This window comes from Salvia splendens, chromosome 10 (genome assembly GCF_004379255.2).
Source record: "Salvia splendens isolate huo1 chromosome 10, SspV2, whole genome shotgun sequence".
In the NCBI taxonomy this organism is placed as follows: domain Eukaryota; kingdom Viridiplantae; phylum Streptophyta; class Magnoliopsida; order Lamiales; family Lamiaceae; genus Salvia; species Salvia splendens.
In genome coordinates, this window is record NC_056041.1 from 26,402,386 (window position 1) to 26,426,016 (window position 23,631).

General features: G+C 40.3%; 1 protein-coding gene and 1 non-coding gene across 2 annotated transcripts; both read left to right on the top strand.

Annotated features, from left to right (window-relative positions):
* The first annotated feature begins 6,576 nt into the window (after nt 1–6,576).
* On the top strand, nt 6,577–6,677 carry LOC121753453. Its single transcript, XR_006040429.1, has one exon. It is a non-coding gene; the product is annotated as a U6 spliceosomal RNA (small nuclear RNA).
* Nucleotides 6,678–16,625: 9,948 nt separating this feature from the next.
* Nucleotides 16,626–23,353, top strand: LOC121750789 (villin-4-like). The gene is made up of 23 exons (XM_042145398.1): nt 16,626–17,078; nt 17,546–17,646; nt 17,883–17,982; nt 18,253–18,321; nt 18,409–18,645; nt 18,739–18,916; nt 19,000–19,129; nt 19,285–19,447; nt 19,542–19,686; nt 19,813–19,916; nt 19,992–20,147; nt 20,238–20,306; nt 20,385–20,453; nt 20,539–20,676; nt 20,763–20,891; nt 21,040–21,190; nt 21,297–21,307; nt 21,387–21,527; nt 21,605–21,730; nt 21,802–21,867; nt 22,173–22,500; nt 22,689–22,840; nt 22,911–23,353. The coding sequence occupies exons 2-23, from the start codon at nt 17,591–17,593 to the stop codon at nt 23,022–23,024; spliced, it is 2,832 nt and encodes a 943-aa protein (XP_042001332.1). The 5' UTR covers nt 16,626–17,078; nt 17,546–17,590; the 3' UTR covers nt 23,025–23,353.
* Nucleotides 23,354–23,631: the final 278 nt, after the last annotated feature.

Consider the following 23,631-nt stretch of genomic DNA (forward strand, 5'->3'; position numbering starts at 1 on the left):
ACGACGTCTGATCTTAAACTTGCGTTTCTTTGTAGCAATACCAATTTTCCAAACAAGTTTTTTTACCATGATGCCTTTGTGATTCTGCAAAACATTTTTTCTAACATGTACCAAGCAAAATCTGTGATGCCCCACATTGGGTTCTTCTTTCCATATGGGAGAATTCATTGCATCTATGATTCCCACATGCCTATCAGATATTACACATATTTCATGCTTGGCTACGTGAATTCTAATACGTTCCATAAACCAATTCCAACTTTGTATGGTTTCCTCATCAACAATGGCATATGCAATAGGCAAACATTTCTTATTAGCATCAAATCCAACGGCAATAAGAATTTTACATCGATATCGTCCACGTAGATGAGTTCCATCAACGGTTAAAACTGGTTTGCATAGTTGAAAAGCCTCCACAGCTGGACCAAAAGCCCAAAATACGTACTTGAAAACCTTGTTCATACCGTTGCTTAATCTTTCATCATGTAACCATTCGACAATTGTGCCAGGATTTTGTCTTTGCAACTCATTCAAATAACCTGGTAAAACTTTGAAATTCCACGCCCACGAACCATACACAAGCTCAATAGCTGTCCTCCGAGCATACCATGCTTTCTTGTAACTAACTTTCACATGAAATCTATTTTCAATATCCGCGACAATTGCTTTTACCTTGTAGCAAGGATCGTTTTCTATCTGATGTCGAACACTCAACGCTATCATACCCGACGAAAGATTAGCGTGCCCATTATAATTACGATCCCCCATGCAAGTATGAGCAGTGCTAAACACTCTAATTTGCCAGTGTTCATCATGCTTCCTCAATGTTGCTCGGCACTCCCACAAACATGGCGGTAAGGACTTATCTTTCGGATTTCCTTGTGGCCACTTACAAACTGCATGCCATCTCTTTCCTTTACTTTCAACAACTGTATATTGTCGGATTTTTTCCAAATGCCAAAAAGTCACAGCTGACTTCAATTCCAATTTGGTTTTAAATTTAGTATGCAAACCGACATTGCTCGGATCTTTTTCACTCCAATAATGCACATTGAGATCATCAGACTCAAAGTTTTTTGGATCAAAACTATCATATGGACCTGGTAAGGTGCGAAAATAGTTCATACCAGGCTGTGGGAACTGTGGAACTACTCTTTCTCGTACTGCTCTTCCTCCAATTGATGTTTCGCCAACCACTGTTTCTCCAACCGGAATGGATGTACTTGGAGCAACAAATTGGTCCTCATCCGACGAAGCACCATCTGAATCTGTACTATCCGGATCGACATCTTCAGAATCATAAGGTGATTGTGGATCAAGAAAGTCGGCTTTATCAAGACCAATTATGTCCTCAACCACAGCTGGGTTGTCACTGTCCCCTAAATGCACGCCTCCAATATCAAAATCTTGTGTTGTATCGAAGCATGGTTCTTGGCCTCTCGTAGACGTACCAACATCAAAATCTTGTGTTGCAGCGAAATATGGTTCTCGGCCTCTCGTAGACGTACCAACATCATTACTCATGAGATGATGACTATGTTGTTGAGTAATTGACGAATACTCAACATACAATTCAATTTGACCTCCTGTAGTCATACTCTCACTAAACATTAGTGGCATGTATACTTCTTCTAGTAAAATACTTATATACGTGATTGAAGATCCATAGAATATATGACGTTTCCATACTATTTGAAGTTTGTTTTCAAATATGTTTATCCCCATTCTTTCACAAATTGTTTCCACAAGCTTTTCGTAGGAAATACTTTCATCCAACATAATCAATCCTTTTGCAAAAGGAGGATCATATGAAATAACTGTTCCGGGAATTATATTTCCACCCCAATATAAATGGACACACCACGTCATACTATCTGCATTAATGTCAAACACAAATATTGGTCAAAAATATTTCTTTACAGTACACTACAATATATACTATCATAACAACCTATCAAATATGGGTAAAAAATTAGATATACTACAACATATAATACCATAACAATTGGTCAAAATATTTCTATTAATTACAATACAATTTATAATACTATAACAATCCATCAAATAATTATTTAAATTACACTACAATATATACTATCATAATAATCCATCAAATATTGGTAGACTAATATTTGGAAGAATGAGTTAAAAATTAGATATACTAACCGATTGCGAGTACTAATATTTGGAAGAAATGAGCGAAAATAGAAATCTACACGCTTCAATCCACCACCGGGTTAACCCGACCAAGGCAAGCGTTTTCGCGTTTTTCAGCTTTGGGAAGGTTTTTCGCCTTTTGGGGAGGGAGGAAATGTGATTAGGGTCTGCGATTTTGGGGGAGATCTGAGATATATGGTTCAACCGAAAAACGCCGATCAGGTTGGCGTTTTTAACGTTAAACACGCCAATGAAGTTGGTGTTTTATTAAGTGAATACGCCATCACGATTGGCGTCTTAAAATTTAAGTATTTTGGTTAAAAATACGAGCAGAATACGGTGCCATTGTAAAACGCCAACTATGTTGGCGTTTTACAGTATAGACACGCCAATCTCAATGGCGTTTTTACTTATAAACACGCCAACTTCATCGGCGTTTTTCCCATAAATGGAATTGATAACAAAATGGGTACATTTGCGTTATTTTAAAGGCCAAGTGGCCTATATACGCCATTTCCTCGTTTTAGTTAGGCCTAGTTTTATGTGGTGAGTGTTATTTTATTATTTGTATCAATTTTTCATTCTTGTGCGCTGCTAAATTTTCCTTTTCAATTGTCTCTAAATAAAAAATGGAGCAGACGACAACTATTTGGGGATAAATAAAAAATCCAGGGGCAAATATGTAAGCACACCTTCAATTCTTGACATAAATCTCAATGCAGTTTCGGTTAATACCCATTTCGGAAGAATTAAATAATGGCCGGTTCTTAAGTGAATAGGGTGGGCCGCATCTATATCTAGTGAATACTCAATAAAGATCATAAATGAGCATAAACCGGTCCAGCCAGCATAGTGAACACTCCCTTAAGGTATATGCCTTGTTTAATTTTATTTTTTGATGAATCAACATATTTTATACGAAGCAAGTAAAAGGCAAGCATGACTCGGGTATGCCAGAGGGATACAACCAACTAACCTAAGCTAGCGAAACGGGGAAGGGGAAGTAATAAAATACAAATAAACTTGGGTGTATCCAAGGGCTTGTATCAAGCCAAAATACAATAGCACAATCCATAATCCAAACTTCAAGAAAAGTCCCTACACAGCCTAGTGGCTGAGAGACAAATGTCCTTGTCATGTAGAGGTTTTTTTTAAAAAACTCCTATATTAAGGAGGAAATTACACATAAACTCCTATAGCACAATCCATAATCCAAACTTCAAGAAAAGTCCCTACACAGCCTAGTGGCTGAGAGACAAATGTCCTTGTCATGTAGAGGTTTTTTTTAAAAACTCCTATATTAAGGAGGAAATTACACATAAACTCCTATAAAAATGAGGAAATTATAATTGATATCAAGAGGGTTCGAACTCGGCACCTCTTACGATAATGTCTAAACTCATTGCCGCTAGGACAAAGGCTCTGGACTTGTCATGTAGAGGTTTACAAGAGTACATATGCACACTCATGTGGGATAGTCCGGGTCTATCCCGAAACCACAAACAAAGACAGTCCGGCAATGGATGGCAGTCCTCGTTAAACCCTCTTGAGGCAAAACCCAGTGGAATAAAATCCTCAAGAGGAAAAAGAGTACCCTAATTGGGAGAAAATGAGGGAGGGGGATCGTTGAAGACGGAAAAAGGCCCTCAACTCCTTAGACATCAACCTGTTGTTTATCGTATAAAAGACTCTTATATTGATTGTCTCGAAAAAGTAGGGACCCAATTTTTGCAGAGGTGTGAGATCCACCGAAAAGGGTCAAAAAGTTGCATCAGGGGGACGCAAAGTACCAGCCATGTGCGTACATTGGACCGAAAACACTTACCCAAGCTCTCGACCTAATGGATTAGGACTTTGGTTTCAACGTTGATGATAGTATCGAGCAAGCGACCCCTTAACCCTCGGTCTGTTGCTTATCATACAAAAGATTCTTATACTGATTGTCTCGGAAAAGAAAAACCACAATTTTGTAGAGGTGTCAAATCTACCGAAATGGGTCAAAAATTACTCCATCAAGGAGGCTTGTGTCAGATCTACTGAAATGGGTCAAAAATAACTCCATCAAGGAGGCATGTTGCACGAGCCATCCCTTAATTTCTCTACATGCCTCCCTTGTTTTCTAGCATTTGAAGAAGAGGTGATCTGCTGATTCTACGTGCTTCGTGCCTTTCCTTGGTCATCCACTTAATTCCCACTCATTATTCTTCACATTTTGCATAGAAGTTAAAGTTAATGTAGGTCGTGTGGGCCGCAAGCAAACGAGACAGGTACTCCATGTAAATGACGAAGAGAGTCGGCGACATGGGATCACCATGTCGGATACCCCTCTTGCAAGCGAAGAATCCATGCGGACTACCATTGATAGTAATTGAGAACCGAGGAGTAGTAATGCATTGCATCACCCAATAGATAAACTTTGGGTGGAAGTTTAATCCATTGAGAATCGTACGGATAAACTCCCAATCCACCGTGTCGTAGGCCTTGCGTAGATCAATTTTAATAGTGCATCTATAGGGGTTCTTCTAATTTGCATATCCACGCATCAACTCTTGAGCCAAATGGATATTGTCCATGATGTTCCTCGTTGGTACGAATGCTGGTTGAGCGACATTAACCAGCTTGCTCAACAACGGTAGCATCCTCCCTAATAAGATCTTGGTAATGACCTTGTAGATGACATTGCAGCATGAAATAGGCCTAAAGTCCCCAAATGTTAGGGTGATTGTCGTCTTTAGTATCAGGCTCACCACTGTTGTATTTAGATTCCCGAGTAGCCGGCCAATGGTGAAAAATTCCTTAACTACACCAATGACTTCATGGCCAACTCTACCCCATTCCTTCTTGAAGAAGACTGGCGAGTAGTCGTAAAGTCAAGGGCCTTTTCATTGCCAATATCGAAGAGCGCTTCCTTGATCTCTTCGTCTGTGACCTCTCGAATCAGATCTTTGTTGTCCCCTTCGCTCACAGTGGGCCCTTCTCTAATCACTCCTTCATCAATGAGCTCGGCTTCCTTCTTCGTTCCCAAGAGTGAAGTGTAGTACTCCACGAAGTCTCGGATCATCTTTGTTTGATCCCTAATAATCAAACTGTCGTTCCTATAGAGGAAAACAATGTAATTCTTTTGAGTTATTTCTCTTGACAAAGGAGTAGAAGAAAGATGTACTCCGATCACTAGTAGTGAGAACTTGAGTTTTACTTTCTGTTTTAAGTAGGATCTTTCGGATTCGGCAAGATATGCCACAATTTTCCCTAGGCACTTGATTTGATCCCTCAGTTCCACGTTTGCATTGTTATCCGCATGATTTTGTAGCTCTTCAAGCTTCTCTATAGCTACTTTTACCCTATTGGATAAGTCGCTGAACTCTTGGAAATCGAAGGCTTTGAGGTGTGATTTGAAAAGTTTGCACCACTCAGCTAGCTTGTATTGGGCCATTCCGTCAACAAATGTTGGTCATTTCTCTTCCATGAGCTCGGTAAACTTTTCATGTTTGAGCCAAAAGTTAAAGTACTTAAATGGCTTGGGGTAAGAGGTGATGTTACCGAACAAAGTGGTAGCCACCGGGAAGTGGTCAGTCAGTATAGGCCCCTGCCGGCAGGTACTATGTTGTGGCCATGTACCCATTCGAATACCATGCTTCGTCAACCATTACTCGATCAACTTTGCTCAAGATGCCTCCTTCCGACCATGTGAAACGGTAGCATGTGGACATAACATCTGTAAGTCCGAGCAGTGCACATGTATAAACCTTATTCTTAACTTCATACTTAGATAGTACATTGTCTCCAACTCTTTTATTGTCCGTCATAATGTTGTTGAAGTCTCCACTCACAAGAGTCGGCTCATCCTTTGGTACAAACTCAATCTGTGAATCCCAAAGGGGACGTCTATCAGGGAGTGTATGATTACCATAAAACAAAGTAAAGTAAAAGGAATTATTGGACACCAAGTACATGATTTTGGTATGGATTGGAGCTGCTAAAAATATTATATGAAAAAATAAAATATATGACTTGCTAGGTTCGCCCCAGCACAGACCCATATATGACTTGTTTAAGTTCATTTACTGACTTTGTATTAACATTATTTTTCAATGTTCTTTATTCTATCTAAAAGTAAGTGCGTAATTAAAGGAATAGCCAATATTGTTACTTTTATTAGTAGATGATGACATATGAGTTGGTTGTATTTTTAAAATTAGAAGTATATGAACTAACAAACTAACAAATTTAAAAAATTCTATAACTATCCATCAAATATTCAGATTTGAATACGTAATATTTTTAAAGATAAATTCTAGATCCATCTTTTTTTAATTTTGGATAAATAATTTAAGAAAAATAATAGATGTAGTCAAGATTGAATGTTGCATTCATGATTTGGTTGAAAACTTGTGTAGATATTAGGCTATTACTTTTTGAGTCCATTCGAAGACACCCGATAAATTGGAATGATATAGAAAAGATTAACATGTCTCATGCACAAGATGACAGACATGAATAGATAAATATCCATTGTGGTTAATTACCTAATTAAATTAAAAAATATAATTATATAACTTGGGCCTCTGATGGACCTGGGGCTTGGGCTGGGCCTAGGCTGGTCCCGGGCCTAGCCTGGGCTTGAAATGATCTTGGGTCTGGGCTGGGCCTGGGTTTGCAAATTGGCCCAACCAGAGCCCATTTCAACCAATGTTTCTGGCCTAGGCGCGCTTCGTTTCAATGATTGATCGGGTCTTGGCCGGCCCATACTAGGCCTTGGTCGGGGTCCGACCGAGTTGATAACCCTAGTCTCTTGGTGACATAAAAGGACATATAGAATAGTCTAAAATAATTTGCTAATTTCATTGCATTGCCATTATATGCTCTGTTTTTATTAATATTGGTCTTTATGGTTTTACAATAGGATGGTTTAGTATCACTCCAAAATAAATGAGTAATTTTAATTAAAGAATGTTTTGGTCTATCTATATTTATATTCCCTTCATATAATAAAAATGGACACTGTTTTTATTTTGATTTGATTTGTCCCATTAAAATAATTCACATCCTTTCTGATACTTTATGTGACATCATAAGTGAAACAATTCTTTTGGGACATGATATTTAAGAAAATGATATTTAAAGAGTTAAGGGCGACCGAAATGGAGCGCTGCAGAATACTCATTTCTGTTAGCGTTATCTTAAGTTTCCCGCTGAGATTTTTCTCAGTTTTTACCGCTTTCTTAGATTCCAAAGTGTTAGCTTAGTTTAAATTTCACGTTGTACTCAACTTTTAGTTTAATCAAAGTTATTTTCGCTTTTAATCCGCGCATTTACTTTTCTGTTATTACCTGCAATTCACTTGATCCTGTAGTTAAATTTCCATTGATCAAGCTAGCTAGTTTAATTCTGTCTAGAAGCGTGGCAGCAGTCAACCCCCCTGTTCACTACTCATACACTCGACATACCAACTTCTCTCTGGGATCGACCCTGAACTTGCCGCTTTACTGTTAAAGTTGTGTAAAATTGGGAGTTATAAATTACTTTGGCAAGGCGGAAAGGGCGAGAGCTAGATTGCATTGATTAAGTGGCAACGACATTTGCTAACTGATCCAATCGGTTCGGTATCATTCCATATAACTTGATCCGCATTCTATTCGTGTTTTCGACCTCTTTCCAAGTCCTTCCAAAATGGCGCCGTTGCCGGGGAAGCATGGTGTTACTTTATGTTTGTGCGTAGTGATAAGGTGTATATAATTTTGTTTCTCATTTTTTTTGTTTTATTTCATGCTGTTGATGAGAAGGTACCACCAATGCGATTACTGAAATCATCCCTTGATATACAGAAGAACTAACACTCAGTGCAGAGTCCAGGAAGCCGGCGTTGTCATCACTCGTCGCAGAGCTGTATTAGAAGCAGCAGCAGCCACCGAGCAGAAAACACAACCATCACCACCAGAACGAAAGGAAGCAGAGATGGCCATTGTCGCCGACGACTCGGGAATCGGCTCTCTACACGCTCATGATGAGAGAGAGCCCACACATGCCATCGCCGCTACTCCTGGAATGCGGACCATCACAATCAAATCAGGGGTACTGGCCATTTTGTCCCATTTCTATGGCCTTTCGAAGGAATGTCCGTATGCTTTCCTGGAAGAATTCTGCAGATACTGTGATATTCAGCCCGTGCCAGTTGGATCCACGTCCGAAGATTACAGGCTTAAGGCTATTCCCTTCGTTTTGAAGGGCGATGCGGGTGTCTGACTGTCAAGGCTGCCGGAAGGATCCATCAGGACGTGGGCTGAGTTCCGTATGATATTCCTCGATCGTTTCTTTCCAACATAAAAAACAAGTACCCTAAAAAGGGAAATTACAGAAGCCAGACAGGAGTATGACGAGCCCCTCGGCCAGTACTGGGATAGGTTCCAAGGGCTGCTTTAAGCATGCCCTAACCACAAGCTGGGAGAGAAGGAGATCTACTCGATCTTCTATGGCGGACTCACGGTGGACAGCAAGAACGACCTCAACCTCGCAACACAAGAGGATTTCTCAAAAACCCTTTTTAGCCAAGCTAAGAATATTTTGGAGAGGCTGATTGAGGCTAAGCGGTCGTACGAAACATCTCGAGGGCAGTACAGAAGAGGGCAGTGCACGCAGCTGAGGCGCGCAACGATGAAAAGCTGGAGGCTCGATTTGAGCAAATGGAGAAGAAACTGCTGGAAGCAGTAGAAAAAACGAGACCGCCGCCACCGCCTGCACCGAAGGAGACACAGTATGTGCCGCAGCCGCCACCGCCAGAAGAGCATCATTACTATTACTGCGAGTTTCCCACTGAGGTAGAGCAAGTAAACGTCGTAGGCCACTGGAACACAAATGTCAACTGGATCCAGGGGAAGCAAAGAGATGCTCCGTGGAGGGACCACCCTAACTTCAGATGGACTGATCAAAATCAAAGCCAACCACAACAGGTACAGCCCTCTGACGGGCAGTCCAACTGGCTAGCTCAAATCTTGGATATACCAAACACTAGAGGAAATAGAATGCAAGGAGGTCAGACAGGTTGGTCAAGTGGACCTCAAGGGAAATGGTCAAGTGGAGGACAACCTAACTGGTCAAGTGGAGGACAGCCTAACTGGTCAAGCCGACAACAGGAAGGAGAATGAGGGTACCAACACCAAGCCCCTCAGTATAGCAACCAGGGTAGGCAACCAAGTAATCAAATGGTGAGTTATGTCCCGCAGTACCATAGGGGAAACCAGCAATCCCAAGGGAACCAACAGTACTTCCAAGGAAACTAACAAAATCATCTGTCCCAGAACCAACCAGAGCAGTATGGGTCTTCCGATTTTTACCAGCAAGGCCATGGAGGAGGCCGATTTAATCAGAGAAATAACAGGCAGCAAAATGAAGGTCTAGGGGATATGATTCCACACCAGTCCCATGATGTTGTGCGAGAAATGCAGGTAGCCCAGAGAGAACAGAGAGCTGCATTAGAAATGCTTACGAAGCAGTTATCTCAGGTCGTCATGTCACTGGGCGAGCTAAGAGGTAATGAAGGAAAGATTCCGGCTACAGTGCAACCTCCAGCAGGGCAAGAGAATGTCAACACAGTCTCTCTGAAGTCAGAAGGAGTTTATCAGAGCTCAACTGCAAGATTTCCAGTATCCAGGACAAGTCTTAATAAAAGCCTTGAATCCAGAGCCCTTGATCAAGTCATAGCGAAAGAAGAGTCAAACATCTGTGAACAGGGTGTTGAAAAGAGGAGGAAGGTCGAAGCAGAGGAAGTGACCGGTATGATCCAACCTAGTGATCTTCCCTCCAAGAGAACTGACACAGGGGTATTTACGCTCCCAATTTCCATCAGAAACGTTCAAATGGAGCACGCAATGTGCGACCTAGGGGCTTCCATCAATATTATGCCCTATTCTATATACAAGAGGCTGGAGAATGCTAAGCTCCTCAAAACCAATATGGAAATACGGCTAGTAGACGGGTCTTGCATTTACCCCGAGGGAGTTCTGGAAGATGAAATCGTCAAGGTGAACAAATTCATGTATCCCGCCGACTTCTTTGTTATAAAAATGACGGAACCAGGAGCAGAGGAATCTATTGGGATCCTTTTGGGGAGACCTTTCGTATCCACCGCCAACACTGTCATTGACGTCCGCCATGGGACAATTAATCTGGAGTTTAAAGGAGAGCGACTTACGGTCGGCATTAATGAAACGGCAAAAAAGTCACAGGGCAGAGATAGCATACAAACAGTAAACGCTATCAGCCCTCGGAAACAGGAGTATTCGAAAAAGGAACCCTTCGAAGAGCCATCCTCTGGTTACACTGAAGATGAACAGCTGAAGAGAGAGGCAACAGAATGGTTTGATACGACAGTGACTGGAGCAATGGATGATCAAGCCATTGGAAGGGCAATTATGGAATTTTGCCAGCCGTCACAACCAGCCGAGGCAAGAGAGATTACTCAACCAAGAAGGGTCGAGAGACCACCTGACCAAGCCTCTCCATTAAAAGGAATGCTGAAGAAGGAATCCTCGTTTACAAGGCAACTACCTGAATCGCCAAATGCCCTCAAGGACATGCCCGACCAGGCGTATCACAGTCCAGTTGAACCAAGTCTGCATGAACATGAGGTACAATCAAGAAAAAAACTGAGGCTGGGCGAAGAAGGCGTCAAGTGGAAATCAGCAAACCCGATGGAAATAAATCCGAATTTATGCATGCACCCATCCACGAAAAAAAGGAAGTGACCAACTTCTCCTCAAGAAGGGAAGAACTCATCGGTAAACAGAGGAAGCTACCATTCCAGAGTCAAATCAAACTAATGACAGGGAAGCGAAATTCAGAATGGGCAGATCCTGAAACCATCAAGGCGAGCACGCACCAAGGAGACACCCCCAGTTCGTTCTTTTTCGAGGTGAATGGTCCTCGTGTTGAGCCCTACAGAGACAAGACCAAAGTGGGAGTGGTGGAAGAAATTCCACTAACCTTCCCCAATCTCAACCATTGACAGGTAGAAGGAGTGATCGGGTATTCATGGATAGTCTGCTTGATCAAGCGACAAATTTTAAATCTCTTAATCTGATCAAGTGACATTCCAAGGAGACCCGGTCAAATCCTTGTTAGTGTAAATAGTTTTTTTTAGTGTGTCAAGTTTTTCTTAGTTAATAAAAAAGTCGGAAGTGGAGGAAAGGAACTGATCAAGTGGAATTATGTGAGCTGCCATCGGGATTTAATGTTCCACGTGATCAGTGCAAATTGAATTTAATTGGTGGTGCAGTGATTGAGTTGATAAGAGTAGGTGATGATAAGACATGCGCAGTAATTAGAGAGGTGTCAGGTGGCGCCGATTGTTGAAATGAAAGGACGACCTGGAGAGAGGAAGGAAGCGCATCGGAGAAGCTTTGCCATCTGGCATTCTGAAAAGGCGCGCCAGTACGCGAAAAGTCACAGAGATCTCAATAGGCAGGGATCTCAACAGTCGGAGTTTGAGTATAAAAGGGGGTTTTCCGAATCTCAATTTCTATCAACTGCCTTCAGAACCCTTGTGCTATCTTCATCTAATTCTCTCCAAATTCAAGTCACCAGCAAACATAATCAGAAAGAAATTCAGGGCAATCAACTCGAGACCTCCAATACCTCCTCGTTTTCTTCAGGGGCCGGTTTCAATAGTAATAATCAGAGATCCTTTTCACCACCGAGTCCACCAATCACCAAAACACCATTATCGCCCCTAGATTCATCGGCCCACTCGAATATATAAACCCGACTGACATAGGGCGTGTGGACTCTGTGCTCAGAAGTTTTCCCGTCGGCACTGACCCCGTGGAGATTTACACCGCCCTAAAAGCTCGCCTAAGAATTTCTCGGTCTAAAGACCCTGCTCCACCACCACCAACAGAAGGGCTGCCTCGTCCCAGTGACCTCCTTCTACGACGAAAGGAGGCAAAATTTAACCTCTCATCGACTATAGAGGAAGACTCCATCCCGAGAAGGACGCGCCACCAGACAATGAACCAGTTACTTCTTGAAGCTGAGGGTTCAAGGCAGCAAGCAAGACTGTGGAGAGCAGAGGAAGAGAGTAGAGGAAGGGGGAAGAAAATATCCTTCCTTCCGCTAGTACGGGCCACCATACCAACCAAGGTAGTAGGCTTGCTAACGCTGCCAGCATGCTTCCCTCCCCCCCCCCCGAAGGAAAAAAGAATAAAAAATATACCAAGGAGGAGGAGCTCCGATAAACACGAAGTCTTAGAAGCAATAAGGAAGGCCTGTGTAATGGAGGCGATAAGGAAGGCGCGTAACATTCCCCTGATTCAACAATCTAGAAGGCAGTAGTATCACCCTTAACCCTGTTTCTTTGTATAAATTGTGTTTTTGACTCCGTTCTCACACTTAGTCATGTGTCTGGACTAAGTGTGAGAAGTTTATGGAAGTTGTTCTCTGTTTTGCCTATATCTGTTTTATTTTTTGTGTGGTTATTAGCATATTTTGATTGCTGGCACTGCCTCACACTTAGCCCAGTGTCTGGTCTAAGTGTGAGAAGTTCCCTTGATTGTTGTTATGCCTCCGCCTGTACCTAACCCATCTTTCCACTGCATCCAGTCCCTCGAGGACGAGTTCATATGCAGTGGGGAGGGGGGACGGGTTAGTTACAATAAAATCATACATGCTAAAATTTTTCTCAAAAATAACAAATTCCAGGTAGTAATAGATAGACAGTATGCATGAAATTGGATAAATGGAAGACTTGATTACTTTTTGGGAGAGTTAGAAAAAGGATTCAGTATGCTCACATGTAAAACTTGATTGCAAAAACTTGATCAATTTGAATGACGCAAGTATGATGGAAACGCTCAATTTCTAAACCAACTGTGAAGCCTCTCTATATGTGAGTTATAAGCCAAAAGTAGAACACTTTCTACTATTTTTACAAAAGAAAAATTACGAGAGGCTGACTTTTAATATTGAGATGAAAATTGCACAAGTAGTAATGACTAAAGACATTAGGACTTAACCATTTGAGCCGTGTTCTTCTTTCGTTCCACAAACTCGCCTCATTAGTTAAGGCACCCCCTAGTAGCCAATTCGAGCCCATACACTCTTTCCCTTTCTTTGAAGCCTTAAAACCAAATTCAAAGTTTCATATCACATGAGGAAAGATGGTCAAAGAAATGAAGTTTGTCAAGGGAAATAAAAGGGGGATAGCAATAAGAATGGTCGGAATAAAGGGTAGCCGGGTTGATCAAGTTAGACAATCAGGTTGATCATATGAAAAGAAAAAAAAAAGAGAAAGGGCAGGAAATAGTTGTAACCTAACCCAGGAAATCAAAAGTAAAAATAATAATAAGCCGAAGGTTATAAGACTAAAGGTCGAAATCTGACCAAGAGGGAGCACCAAGAAATAAATATCCCAATTCTAATCCAGCGAGTTTAGTCAAATCTTTGGCCTTTCGACTCATGTGATTTTTCTTTAAAAATTTTATATTTAAACTTATAACCCCTAGGACCCTAACCTAACACGTTACTACCCTTGAGCCCTGTTACAACACAAAACAAAGACCTTAAGGAACTATCTTGTGTAGTCCGATTCAAAGTGTTAAATTTGTGGCAACACCGAGTGAACAGTCCTAACATCTCTGGTGAGAAAGGAGTGACTGAGTGAATCCAACAGTAGTTTTTAAATTGAGCAATCTTGACAAGCTGACACCTTGATCAAGCAAAGGCGAAAGAGAAGGAACACAAGCTACTAACAAATGGATTGACCTCGACCTCGGGTATGATTGTTGGAAAATTATTCGGTCTAATGCATGCATGTGAATACGTGTTTTTATCTTAAAGTTTTGTTTTTCTTTTCGTTTTCCTTTACTAGTGAAATAAGTAAACCATGCCTAAAATTTGCCTTATCTTTTTCTTTTATTTTTCTTTATACTTGAGGACAAGTATGTTTTAAGTGTGAGCAGCTTGATAAGGCTCATTTCATGCATCAGTTTAAGGGTGAAATACATGCTACTTGATCGGTTTATCGCGCAAAACAAGTGTTAAATGTGCAGAAATACCACCTAACCAAGGCAGCAAGACCGAACTGATCAAGCAAGTACAAAAGGCGAAAAAAGGCCAAGAATCGGGGGAGTTGATCAAGGGGAAGCGATCAAGCAGTTAGGAGGGGACCGCTGGCTTCTAGGAGAAGAACACGTGAGGAAATGAGCTGGATATAGCGCACCATTCTGTTATCAAGGACGACATTCTAGAAGGGGACACGTGCTGGAATATGAGACGCAAGGACGGAGCTGGGTCACGAATCTGTTACCAAAAAGCGTCGTCATTCTAGAAGAAAAACACGTAGTAATCAATGAGTCACCCACTCTCAGAATGAGCGAATATTCCCTGTCAAGATCGTTATCCAGCTGGCGGCCGAATCGAGCTTATAAATAGAGGGTGTGCCACCACAAGAAGGCATCCGAGACTTTACTTTCCGTCTAGTTTAGCTTAGCTTAGTTATTTAGTTTAGTTCAGCTCTCTAGCTTAGTTTAGTTCAGCTCTCTAGCTTAGTTTAGTTCAGTTCTCTAGCTTAGTTAGATAGCTTAGTTTAAAGGGCGACCGAAATGGAGCGATGCAGAATACTCATTTCTGATAGCCTGAAATCTGCCTTATCTTTTTCTTTTATTTTTCTTTATACTTGAGGACAAGTATGTTTTAAGTGTGAACAGCTTGATAAGGCTCATTTCATGCATCAGTTTAAGGGTGAAATACATGCTACTTGATCGGGTTATCGCGCAAAACAAGTGTTAAATGTGCAGAAATACCACTTAACCAAGGCAGCAAGACCGAACTGATCAAGCAAGTACAAAAGGCGAAAAAAGGCCAAGAATCGGGGGAGTTGATCAAGGGGAAGCGATCAAGCAGTTAGGAGGGGACCGCTGGCTTCTAGAAGAAGAACACGTGAGGAAATGAGCTAGATATAGCGCACCATTCTGTTATCAAGGACGACGTTCTAGAAGGGGACACGTGCTGGAATATGAAACGCAAGGACGGAGCCGAGTCACGAATCTGTTACCAAAAAGAGTCGTCATTTTAGAAGAACAACACGTAGCAATCAATGAGTCGCTCACTCTCAGAATGAGCGAATATTCCCTGTCAAGATCGTTATTCAGCTGGCGGCCGAATCGAGCTTATAAATAGAGGGTGTGCCACCACAAGAAGGCATCCGAGACTTTACTTTCCGTCTAGTTTAGCTTAGCTTAGTTATTTAGTTTAGTTCAACTCTCTAGCTTAGTTTAGTTCAGCTCTCTAGCTTAGTTTAGTTCAGTTCTCTAGCTTAGTTAGATAGCTTAGTTTAAAGGGCGACCGAAATGGAGCGCTGTAGAATACTCATTTCTGTTAGTGTTATCTTAAGTTTCCCGCTGAGATTTTTCTCAGTTTTTACCGCTTTCTTAGATCCAAAGTGTTAGCTTAGTTTAAATTTCACGTTGTACTCAACTTTTAGTTTAATCAAAGTTATTTTCGCTTTTAATCCGCGCATTTACTTTTCTGTTATTACTTGCAATTCACTTGATCCAGTAGTTAAATTTCCATTGATCAAGCTAGCTAGTTTAATTCTGTCTAGATTAAAACCAGTAGTTAAAAACTCCCAAGTTAAAGCGTGGCAGCAGCCAACCCCCCTGTTCACTACTCACACACTCGACATACCAACTTCTCTCTGGGATCGACCCTGAACTTGCCGCTTTACTGTTAAAGTTGTGTAAAATTGGGAGTTATAAATTACTTTGGCAAGGCGGAAAGGGAGAGAGCTAGATCGCATTGATTAAGTGGCAACGACATTTGCTAACTGATCCAATCGGTTCGGTTATCATTCCATATAACTTGATCCGCATTCTATTCGTGTTTTCGACCTCTTTCCGAGTCATTCCATGAGATTACATTAGTTGGAAACAGTGGCCATGCCTTAGAGCATGCACAATGACATTCCTTAACTAAGGAATGCCATACACTATTCATGTTTCTCACACTTTTATCCACTTTTATTTCATTATTTAACAAAGGAACCACATATCCAACAATCTATTCCTTCCTTAACTAATCACTGAGTCCCACAATTATGAGATAAAATCTTTCAAATTAGCTTTTTCTTTCTATCTCTCATAATTTACCAATTGTTTATTAAAACTCTTGTCGTCCCACAAGTTTCGATTTTGATAGGACGAAAGAAGTATTTACTTCTCCGTTTTGCGTTAAAAGAATCTTTTATTTATTTATATTTAAATGTTTCAATATAATAGAGTCATTTTCATTTTTTTCAAAAAGTATTATTTTTTCTTTCTCTTTTATTTACTTATCCTCTTTCTATTTTATTGTTTTCACTCAACATTATGGAGTATTTATTTATTATTTGAACTTTAACATATTAATGCAGAACCGAGAGTTTATTTCTTTAAAAAATAACCATACAAGGAGTAAAGAATCTCCTTTACAAAAAAATAACGATAAAATAAATAAAGAGGAGAAGCAGTGAAGCAGGTAGCTTGATTCATCTTGGTGGCCATGCATGAATGAAGGAGGCTATACGCCCTCCTCACCCATCTCTTCCATTCCCCCAAATTCGGAATTCAATTCCTTCACCATCATACAATCCAATTCCACACAATTATGTCAACAAAATTTCCCAAAATCCACACTCACTCAAGAAATTTCCTCCAATTGCAACCCCAAATTCATTTATCTTTACCACTCCAAAACGTAGCTTCAATCGATGTTCGTCTTTGGAAAAATGACGATTAAATTTTCAGAGCTGATTATTCGATTCAGAGGGGCTTCTATTTATAGATAGGCACGCCCCCTTCCAAAAATCATGCATGCTTCACATTACCAGTTTTGGCAATTTTTATCTTAATAATTGAGTTCCTGTTTGATTCGTTTCCCTCGACAGATATAAGGTGATTACCATTCCTTTGTTTCTCGTTTCTATTTTAGTTTTCTGCTCAATTTTGCCTTTGTATATGAATGTAACTATTCACGCTGGATGATTTGGGGAATTTAAAAAAATGCGTGATAATTAGTGCCTTTTGGTATATACTGTTGTTTACCACAGAGATTTATCACTTTGTAACTCAAAAGAGAGGTTCTAAATCACCACAACGAGACAATTCCAGTGGAAATTAGGTGTTTTTTAGAAAGTTGTGTTCTATCCTAAGGGGGAAATGATGAAGTTTCTACAATTTATGCCATTGCTAACCTTTTAGAATGATAAATCAAGTCTGGATATTAGTCTTTTGTTGTGTTGCTGATCCATTATTCATATCATCAGCTATTATTAGGTAATGCAAATTTGTGTTTCCATCTTAGTAAATATGAAAAATAGAGTACATTAACGAATAATCAATCTTTTTCGTTATCTTCTCAGGAAGACTTCCACAATCAACAAATTTGGAGGATCTGGGAGGACACTATGTCTATTACAATAAAGGATTTGGATCCTGCTTTACAAGGGGCAGGACACAAAGCGTATCCTGATTCTATAAAATCGAACTTTCCTGTATATGACCATGAAATTTTGATTACAGTGTTCGATCATTTCTGTCAGCTAAAGGGGGGTTATGGCCCATTAAGTAGAGTCTATTATATGTGGACTATTAGAAATTTATACAGCGGGAAATAATATACTTCTACTTACACAATCATTCAGAGCTTATGTTTTTTTATCAGTATGTACATGTCCTTGTCTCCTTGACTTCATATAGAGGGATTGAGATTTGGCGGATTGAAAATTTTCATCCTGTTGCAGTCTCACAATCTTCACATGGAAAATTTTTCACTGGTGATTCTTATGTGATTCTAAAGGTAACTTTTAATATTTCATTTCTAGCAAATTTTCCTTTCTAGTAAATTTTCCTTTTCACTGGAAATTTTCCATGTGAGCACGAAAATTTATTCACTGGTGATTCTTATGTACTTGCAAGAGGTCACAGAAATTTTTATCTCAATCATGAGCACAATACCACCTGGACATTTCTCTCTCTCTCTCTCTCTCTCTCTCTCTCTCTCTCTCTCCTTTTTATGTTATTATGATGGAGAAGTTTGTTTGTTCCTAACTCTGTCTCCTTTCCATAGACGACTGCCTTGAAGAGTGGCGCCCTTCGTCATGATCTTCACTATTGGCTGGGTAAAGAAACTAGCCAGGTAAGTATTTTAGTTTTATCACTGTCCATGAATCTACCTCGTCTGGTTCAAACCGTTCCTTGTTTTTTGATAAATTGTCCTATTTAGGATGAAGCTGGTGTGGCTGCCATCAAGACGGTCGAGCTAGATGTAGCACTTGGTGGGCGTGCTGTTCAGTATCGTGAAGTACAAGGCCAAGAATCGGAGAAGTTCCTTTCCTATTTTAAGCCATGTATAATCCCTCAACAAGGTGGATTCTCCTCAGGTTTTCAGCATGTTGAGCCAGAAGAGCATCCAAACCGCTTGTATGTGTGTAAAGGAAAACATGTCGTTAATGTGAACGAGGCGAGTAGAAATGTTGTTCATTATACTCTCTGGAAGATTCATTGTTCTGTTATTAGTTCTTTCATCTAACACCACCTTTTTATCATAGGACAGGTGCCTTTTGCTCGGTCGTCTCTAAATCATGATGACATCTTCATTTTAGATACAGCGTCTAAAATATTTCAGTTTAATGGCTCCAACTCTTCGATTCAAGAGAGGGCTAAAGCACTGGAAGTTGTTCAGCATATAAAAGATACATATCATGATGGGAAATGTGAAATAGCAGCTGTTGGTAACTATGCTACTACTTGCATCCTTTTCCTCTAGCATTCTATGGCTAAGTTTGCCAACATCTGCTTTGTTTTTTGACTGCAGAAGATGGAAAGTTAATGGCTGATGCTGCGGCTGGAGAATTTTGGAATATCTTTGGTGGCTTTGCTCCACTTCCGAGGAAAGTATACTCTGCACCCAAGAGTCCTCGTATTGCTCATCCTAAGCTTTCCTGGTACTTACTTTTCATTATAATCCTTCACCAACTATACTAACTATTTTATAAAATAGAATCATAAGTTTGTATTAAACGGTTAATCCAAGAATGCACAGCACCATTGATCTGTGATGATTTTAACATGTAAGCTGATAAAGTCTCTAATGTTGAAGCATTGAGAAAGGAGAGGCGGTACCTGTTCAGGCTAATTCTTTAGCAAAGGAGTTGTTGGACTCAACTAAATGTTATGTTCTCGATTGCGGGATGGAAGTATTTGTTTGGGTGGGAAAAAGTACTTCTCTTGAGGATCGGAAAACACTGAGCAGCACGGTTCATGTAAATATCACTGCTTCAGCTACCTAAGGTTTTCGTCTTCTTGATTTTCGAGTTCTGTCACTATAGTAACTCAATGCTGTATTTCATCTTGTAGGAATTACTGCAAAAACTAAACAGGCATGAGGCTCAGACAGTTCGCGTGATGGAGGGCTTCGAGACAGTGATGTTCAAGGGAAAGTTTGATTCGTGGTCTGATTCAACCGCCCCCACAAATCAGGATGCTAAAGGAAAGGTAGCAGGTGAGTAGTATATGTACCAGATTGATTATATATTCTCATTCTATGTCTATTAGCCTTTTGTAATCGAGATTCGTTTCTATAGTTTGCTAAGTTTTAATCTACGCTCTTGATTACAATGGTTTTTAGAACTTCTAAAGCGCCAAGGAGTGAATGTTAAGGGTCTTAGGAAAGCAGAAGATCCCCAAGATGACGAACCTCACACTCATATAGACTGCACAGGCGATCTACAGGTGATCGAAAACAGCTCCTATACTTTTTCCTAGTATCGCTATAGTTTTACTGATTTATGAATTTTCGGCGCTCAGGTTTGGAGCGTTAATGGTAACCAGAAGACGATTCTTGAAGGACCTTCTCAGTCACAGTTTTACAGTGGTGATTGCTATATCTTCCAATATTCTTATCCTGGGGAAGATAGAGAGGAATATCTTATAGGGACGTGGTTTGGAAATAAAAGTGTTGAGGTGATCTTCAGTTGCTTAATAGCATACTTCATTTTAATAAATAAATCATACTATTAAAGAGATACTGACCATGATATTCATTCTCTATAGGAAGACAGGGTAGCAGCAAGTGCACAGGCTAGCAAGATGGTTGAGAATATGAAGTTCTTCCCAGCTCAGGCATATTATGTCGACATCATTCTGTTATCTGTGAACTCTAACTTCTGTCTCCGTATTTACAATGCTGTGTTTTTCTAGGCTCGCATTTGTGAAGGATTCGAGCCAGTTCAGTTCTTTGCCATTTTCCAGAGCTTCATCATCTTCAAGGTTAGGGTTAAAAATAAGTACTACAAATAAGCAGTTTTTAAATTTCTTTCAATGGCTGTTGATATAAATATCTGCACATCACCAGGGTGGTCTTAGCGCAGGATACAAGAATAGCCTTGCGCAGAAAGGACTACAAGACGACACATACTCAGAGGAAGGAGTTTCGTTTTTTCGAATTCAGGGGACAGGACCTGATAATATGCAAGCAATACAAGTAGACCCTGTAAGTCTTTACTCTCTTTGTAAGGGATTTGAAACCTTGTTTCCAGTTAAACTATGCCCTTCACTTCCGCTATTCGGTTGATTCAGGTGTGCTCGTCGTTGAATTCCTCCTACTGTTACATACTAAACAGTGGTGCCTCTTCTTTGACCTGGCTGGGAAGTTCCACGACCACAGATGAGCAGGAGCTCGCGGAGAGATGGCTGGATATTTTGAAGGTTTGATACTAGTTGATCAAATATCATATCCCAGAATTTGAAATGCAGATTTGATGATAGTACTTTTCTTCATAGCCATCTTTAATAGGAGTATAAAGTGTGGCATGACTCCGCATTACTTATCCTGGGATTGTTACCATTTTTTCAGCCGGACGTGCAGCCTAGATTTCAACGAGAAGGTGCAGAATCTGAGCAGTTTTGGGGTCTGATTGGTGGAAAAAAATCAGAGTATCCAAAGCAGAAAATAACAAGAGTGGCTGAAGGAGACCCTCATCTATTCTCATGCACTACATCCAATGGCATGACATAATATTTATTTTCGAATTTGATTATACACATTTTCTTTTAACCATGATGAATCCATCTAACTGGTTTCTTTTATCATTTGTGGTCACACCTTCACAGGAGATCTAAAGGTATTTCATGGAGAATACATCTTAATCCCGCTTTCTTTCTTGTAAAAGAGAAAAAATGAGTTATGATTCCCTTTTGCAGGTGGGTGAGGTATATAATTTCGACCAGGACGATCTTATGACTGAAGATATATTCATCATCGATTGCCACTCTGACATTTATGTCTGGATCGGACAAATGGTCGAAACGAAAAATAAGAAGAATGCTTTAAATCTAGGGGAGGTATGCTTAAGGCCTTGTGGTATTTTGTTGGGGAGTAAAACAGAATTTCATAACCTCTGGTTTGTTTCCGTGTGCAGAAATTTCTGGAGCGTGACATTCTTGGCGAAAAAATATCGAAGCAAGCCCCTATATATATTATTACAGAAGGGAACGAGCCTGCATTTTTCACACGTTTCTTCAATTGGGACTCGAGAAAATGTGCAGTGAGTTCAGCTCTCTCGTTGGGAAATCTTTCGATTTATCGATGAATAGTCATTACCTCATTTTTTCACAGATGCATGGTAACTCTTTCCAAAGAAGAATGGCTATAATCAAACATGGTGGAACTCCACCGGTGGAAGTAAGTTTCTGCTATTTCTTTGATTGATATCATCTGAGCAAGTCTTGCATTCCTCAACTCTTATGTATAAGGTCCTGTTATGATGATAACTATCTTAAATTGATAACTGACAACTATGTCAATAACCTGCGTTATACGTTATAGATGTCAACACAAGACGTATGTATGTCGAACTACATTTAGTTGACATACAATAAATGTCTTCGTGTTGACATCAATAATATATATGGTTGACATAGTTATCAGTTATCAATTTAAGATAGCTATCAACTGATCATATCCCCTTATGTATATATGTATGGTAGAAACCAAGAAGGAGAATACCTGTCGGGATGGCTGGGAGATCCGGTGCACCAGAAAAAGCGCAGCAACGGTCTAGAAGCCTGTCTGTGGCCCCAGAGAGAAACCGCGTACGAGGAAGATCTCCAGCGTTCAGTGCTCTAGCGTCTACATTCGAGAGTTCTAATACAAGGAACCTGTCAACTCCTCCTCCTATGGTGAACAAGCTCTACCCCAAGTCGGTGGAGATTCCAGATGCAACCAACCAGAGATCAGCAGCCATAGCAGCACTCACTAAAGGTTTTGAGAAACCTGGACCTGCTCGCCAGCTCATCTTCCCTCGCTCCATTAGAGGTATGTTTTCCCCTCAAATCAACAACTCTACGAGGTTCCAACAAATGTGATACAGACCAAACAGGAGAAAGCCCAAAAGACTAGCCTGTTAGGAGGGAGAGCCTATTTAGTCTATATACCCCATACCAGTTGTTTTCACAACCGATGTGGGACATTGAGTCCGTAACAAAATGCTTATTATGGAGCAGGCCGCGACGTTCCCAAGCCTAGAGGCGAAACAAATGATGATACGAAGGAAGATGAAGGTGAAGAAGAAGAAGGACTCACAACACATCCTTATGATCGCCTCAGAACAAATTCCACTGATCCGGCTCCAGACATTGATGCCACTAAGCGAGAGGTACGTATCGTGTTTATGGATTATATTTTTGCAATGAAAGATGGTTTGATGGTTTGTGTTTGGTGTCCAGGCATATTTGTCAGTAGAAGATTTCAAGTCGAAATTCGGGATGAACAAGAGCGATTTCTACAAGTTGCCGAAATGGAAACAGGATAAGATAAAGACAGCTCTAGAATTGTTCTGAAACCTCATAGCTGCTACAGCATTGCCTGCAGATAAGATAACAGAGTGTGCATGGAAATCTCTACAAAGAATTTCTCTAGAGATAACCCAACTCTTCAACTTCATCAGATGCTTAGGAATCTTTTTTCTTTGTTTTAATTCTGTGATAGATTTCTTGATATATAAGTATATATACTTTCGAGTGAGCCTGCATTTTTTGTTTTTCTTTTTCGGCCTTTAACAGTTTTATATTAGGGTGCAAAAGGGCTGGAAGTGTGTACAGCAATGTAAAACCTCTCCATTCATTATTTGGCTACTTAATAAAATTTCCAACGCCCTATTTAAATTCAATACTTTCGTTAAAGAAAAAATTAATACAAGTATCATCACACAAAGACGGTTTTTAGGGAGCTACATTGTAAAGTGCTTGAAATATGGCTTCGTGCAACTTTGCCAAGGACTTTTATCGAGTCATCTTATATTCGTAGTAACAACTAACAAACAAACAACAATCGACGGGTGTACTAGTGCTCGGTAAGAAGGCCGATGAATTTCATGGAGTATTTAAACAATGTCCAATTTTCTTCACGATTGGAGGTCTAAACAATGTCCGATTTGCCCCGATATTT

Excerpts from the sequence above, each read along its gene's own strand:
- LOC121750789 (XM_042145398.1), top strand. The coding sequence starts at position 17,591 with ATGTCTATTACAATAAAGGATTTGGATCCTGCTTTACAAGGGGCAGGA. Across the intron at positions 17,647-17,882 it reads CAAGGGGCAGGACACAAAGC|AGGGATTGAGATTTGGCGGA; the intron begins GTATCCTGATTC and ends GACTTCATATAG. Across the intron at positions 22,841-22,910 it reads TTGATGCCACTAAGCGAGAG|GCATATTTGTCAGTAGAAGA; the intron begins GTACGTATCGTG and ends TTTGGTGTCCAG.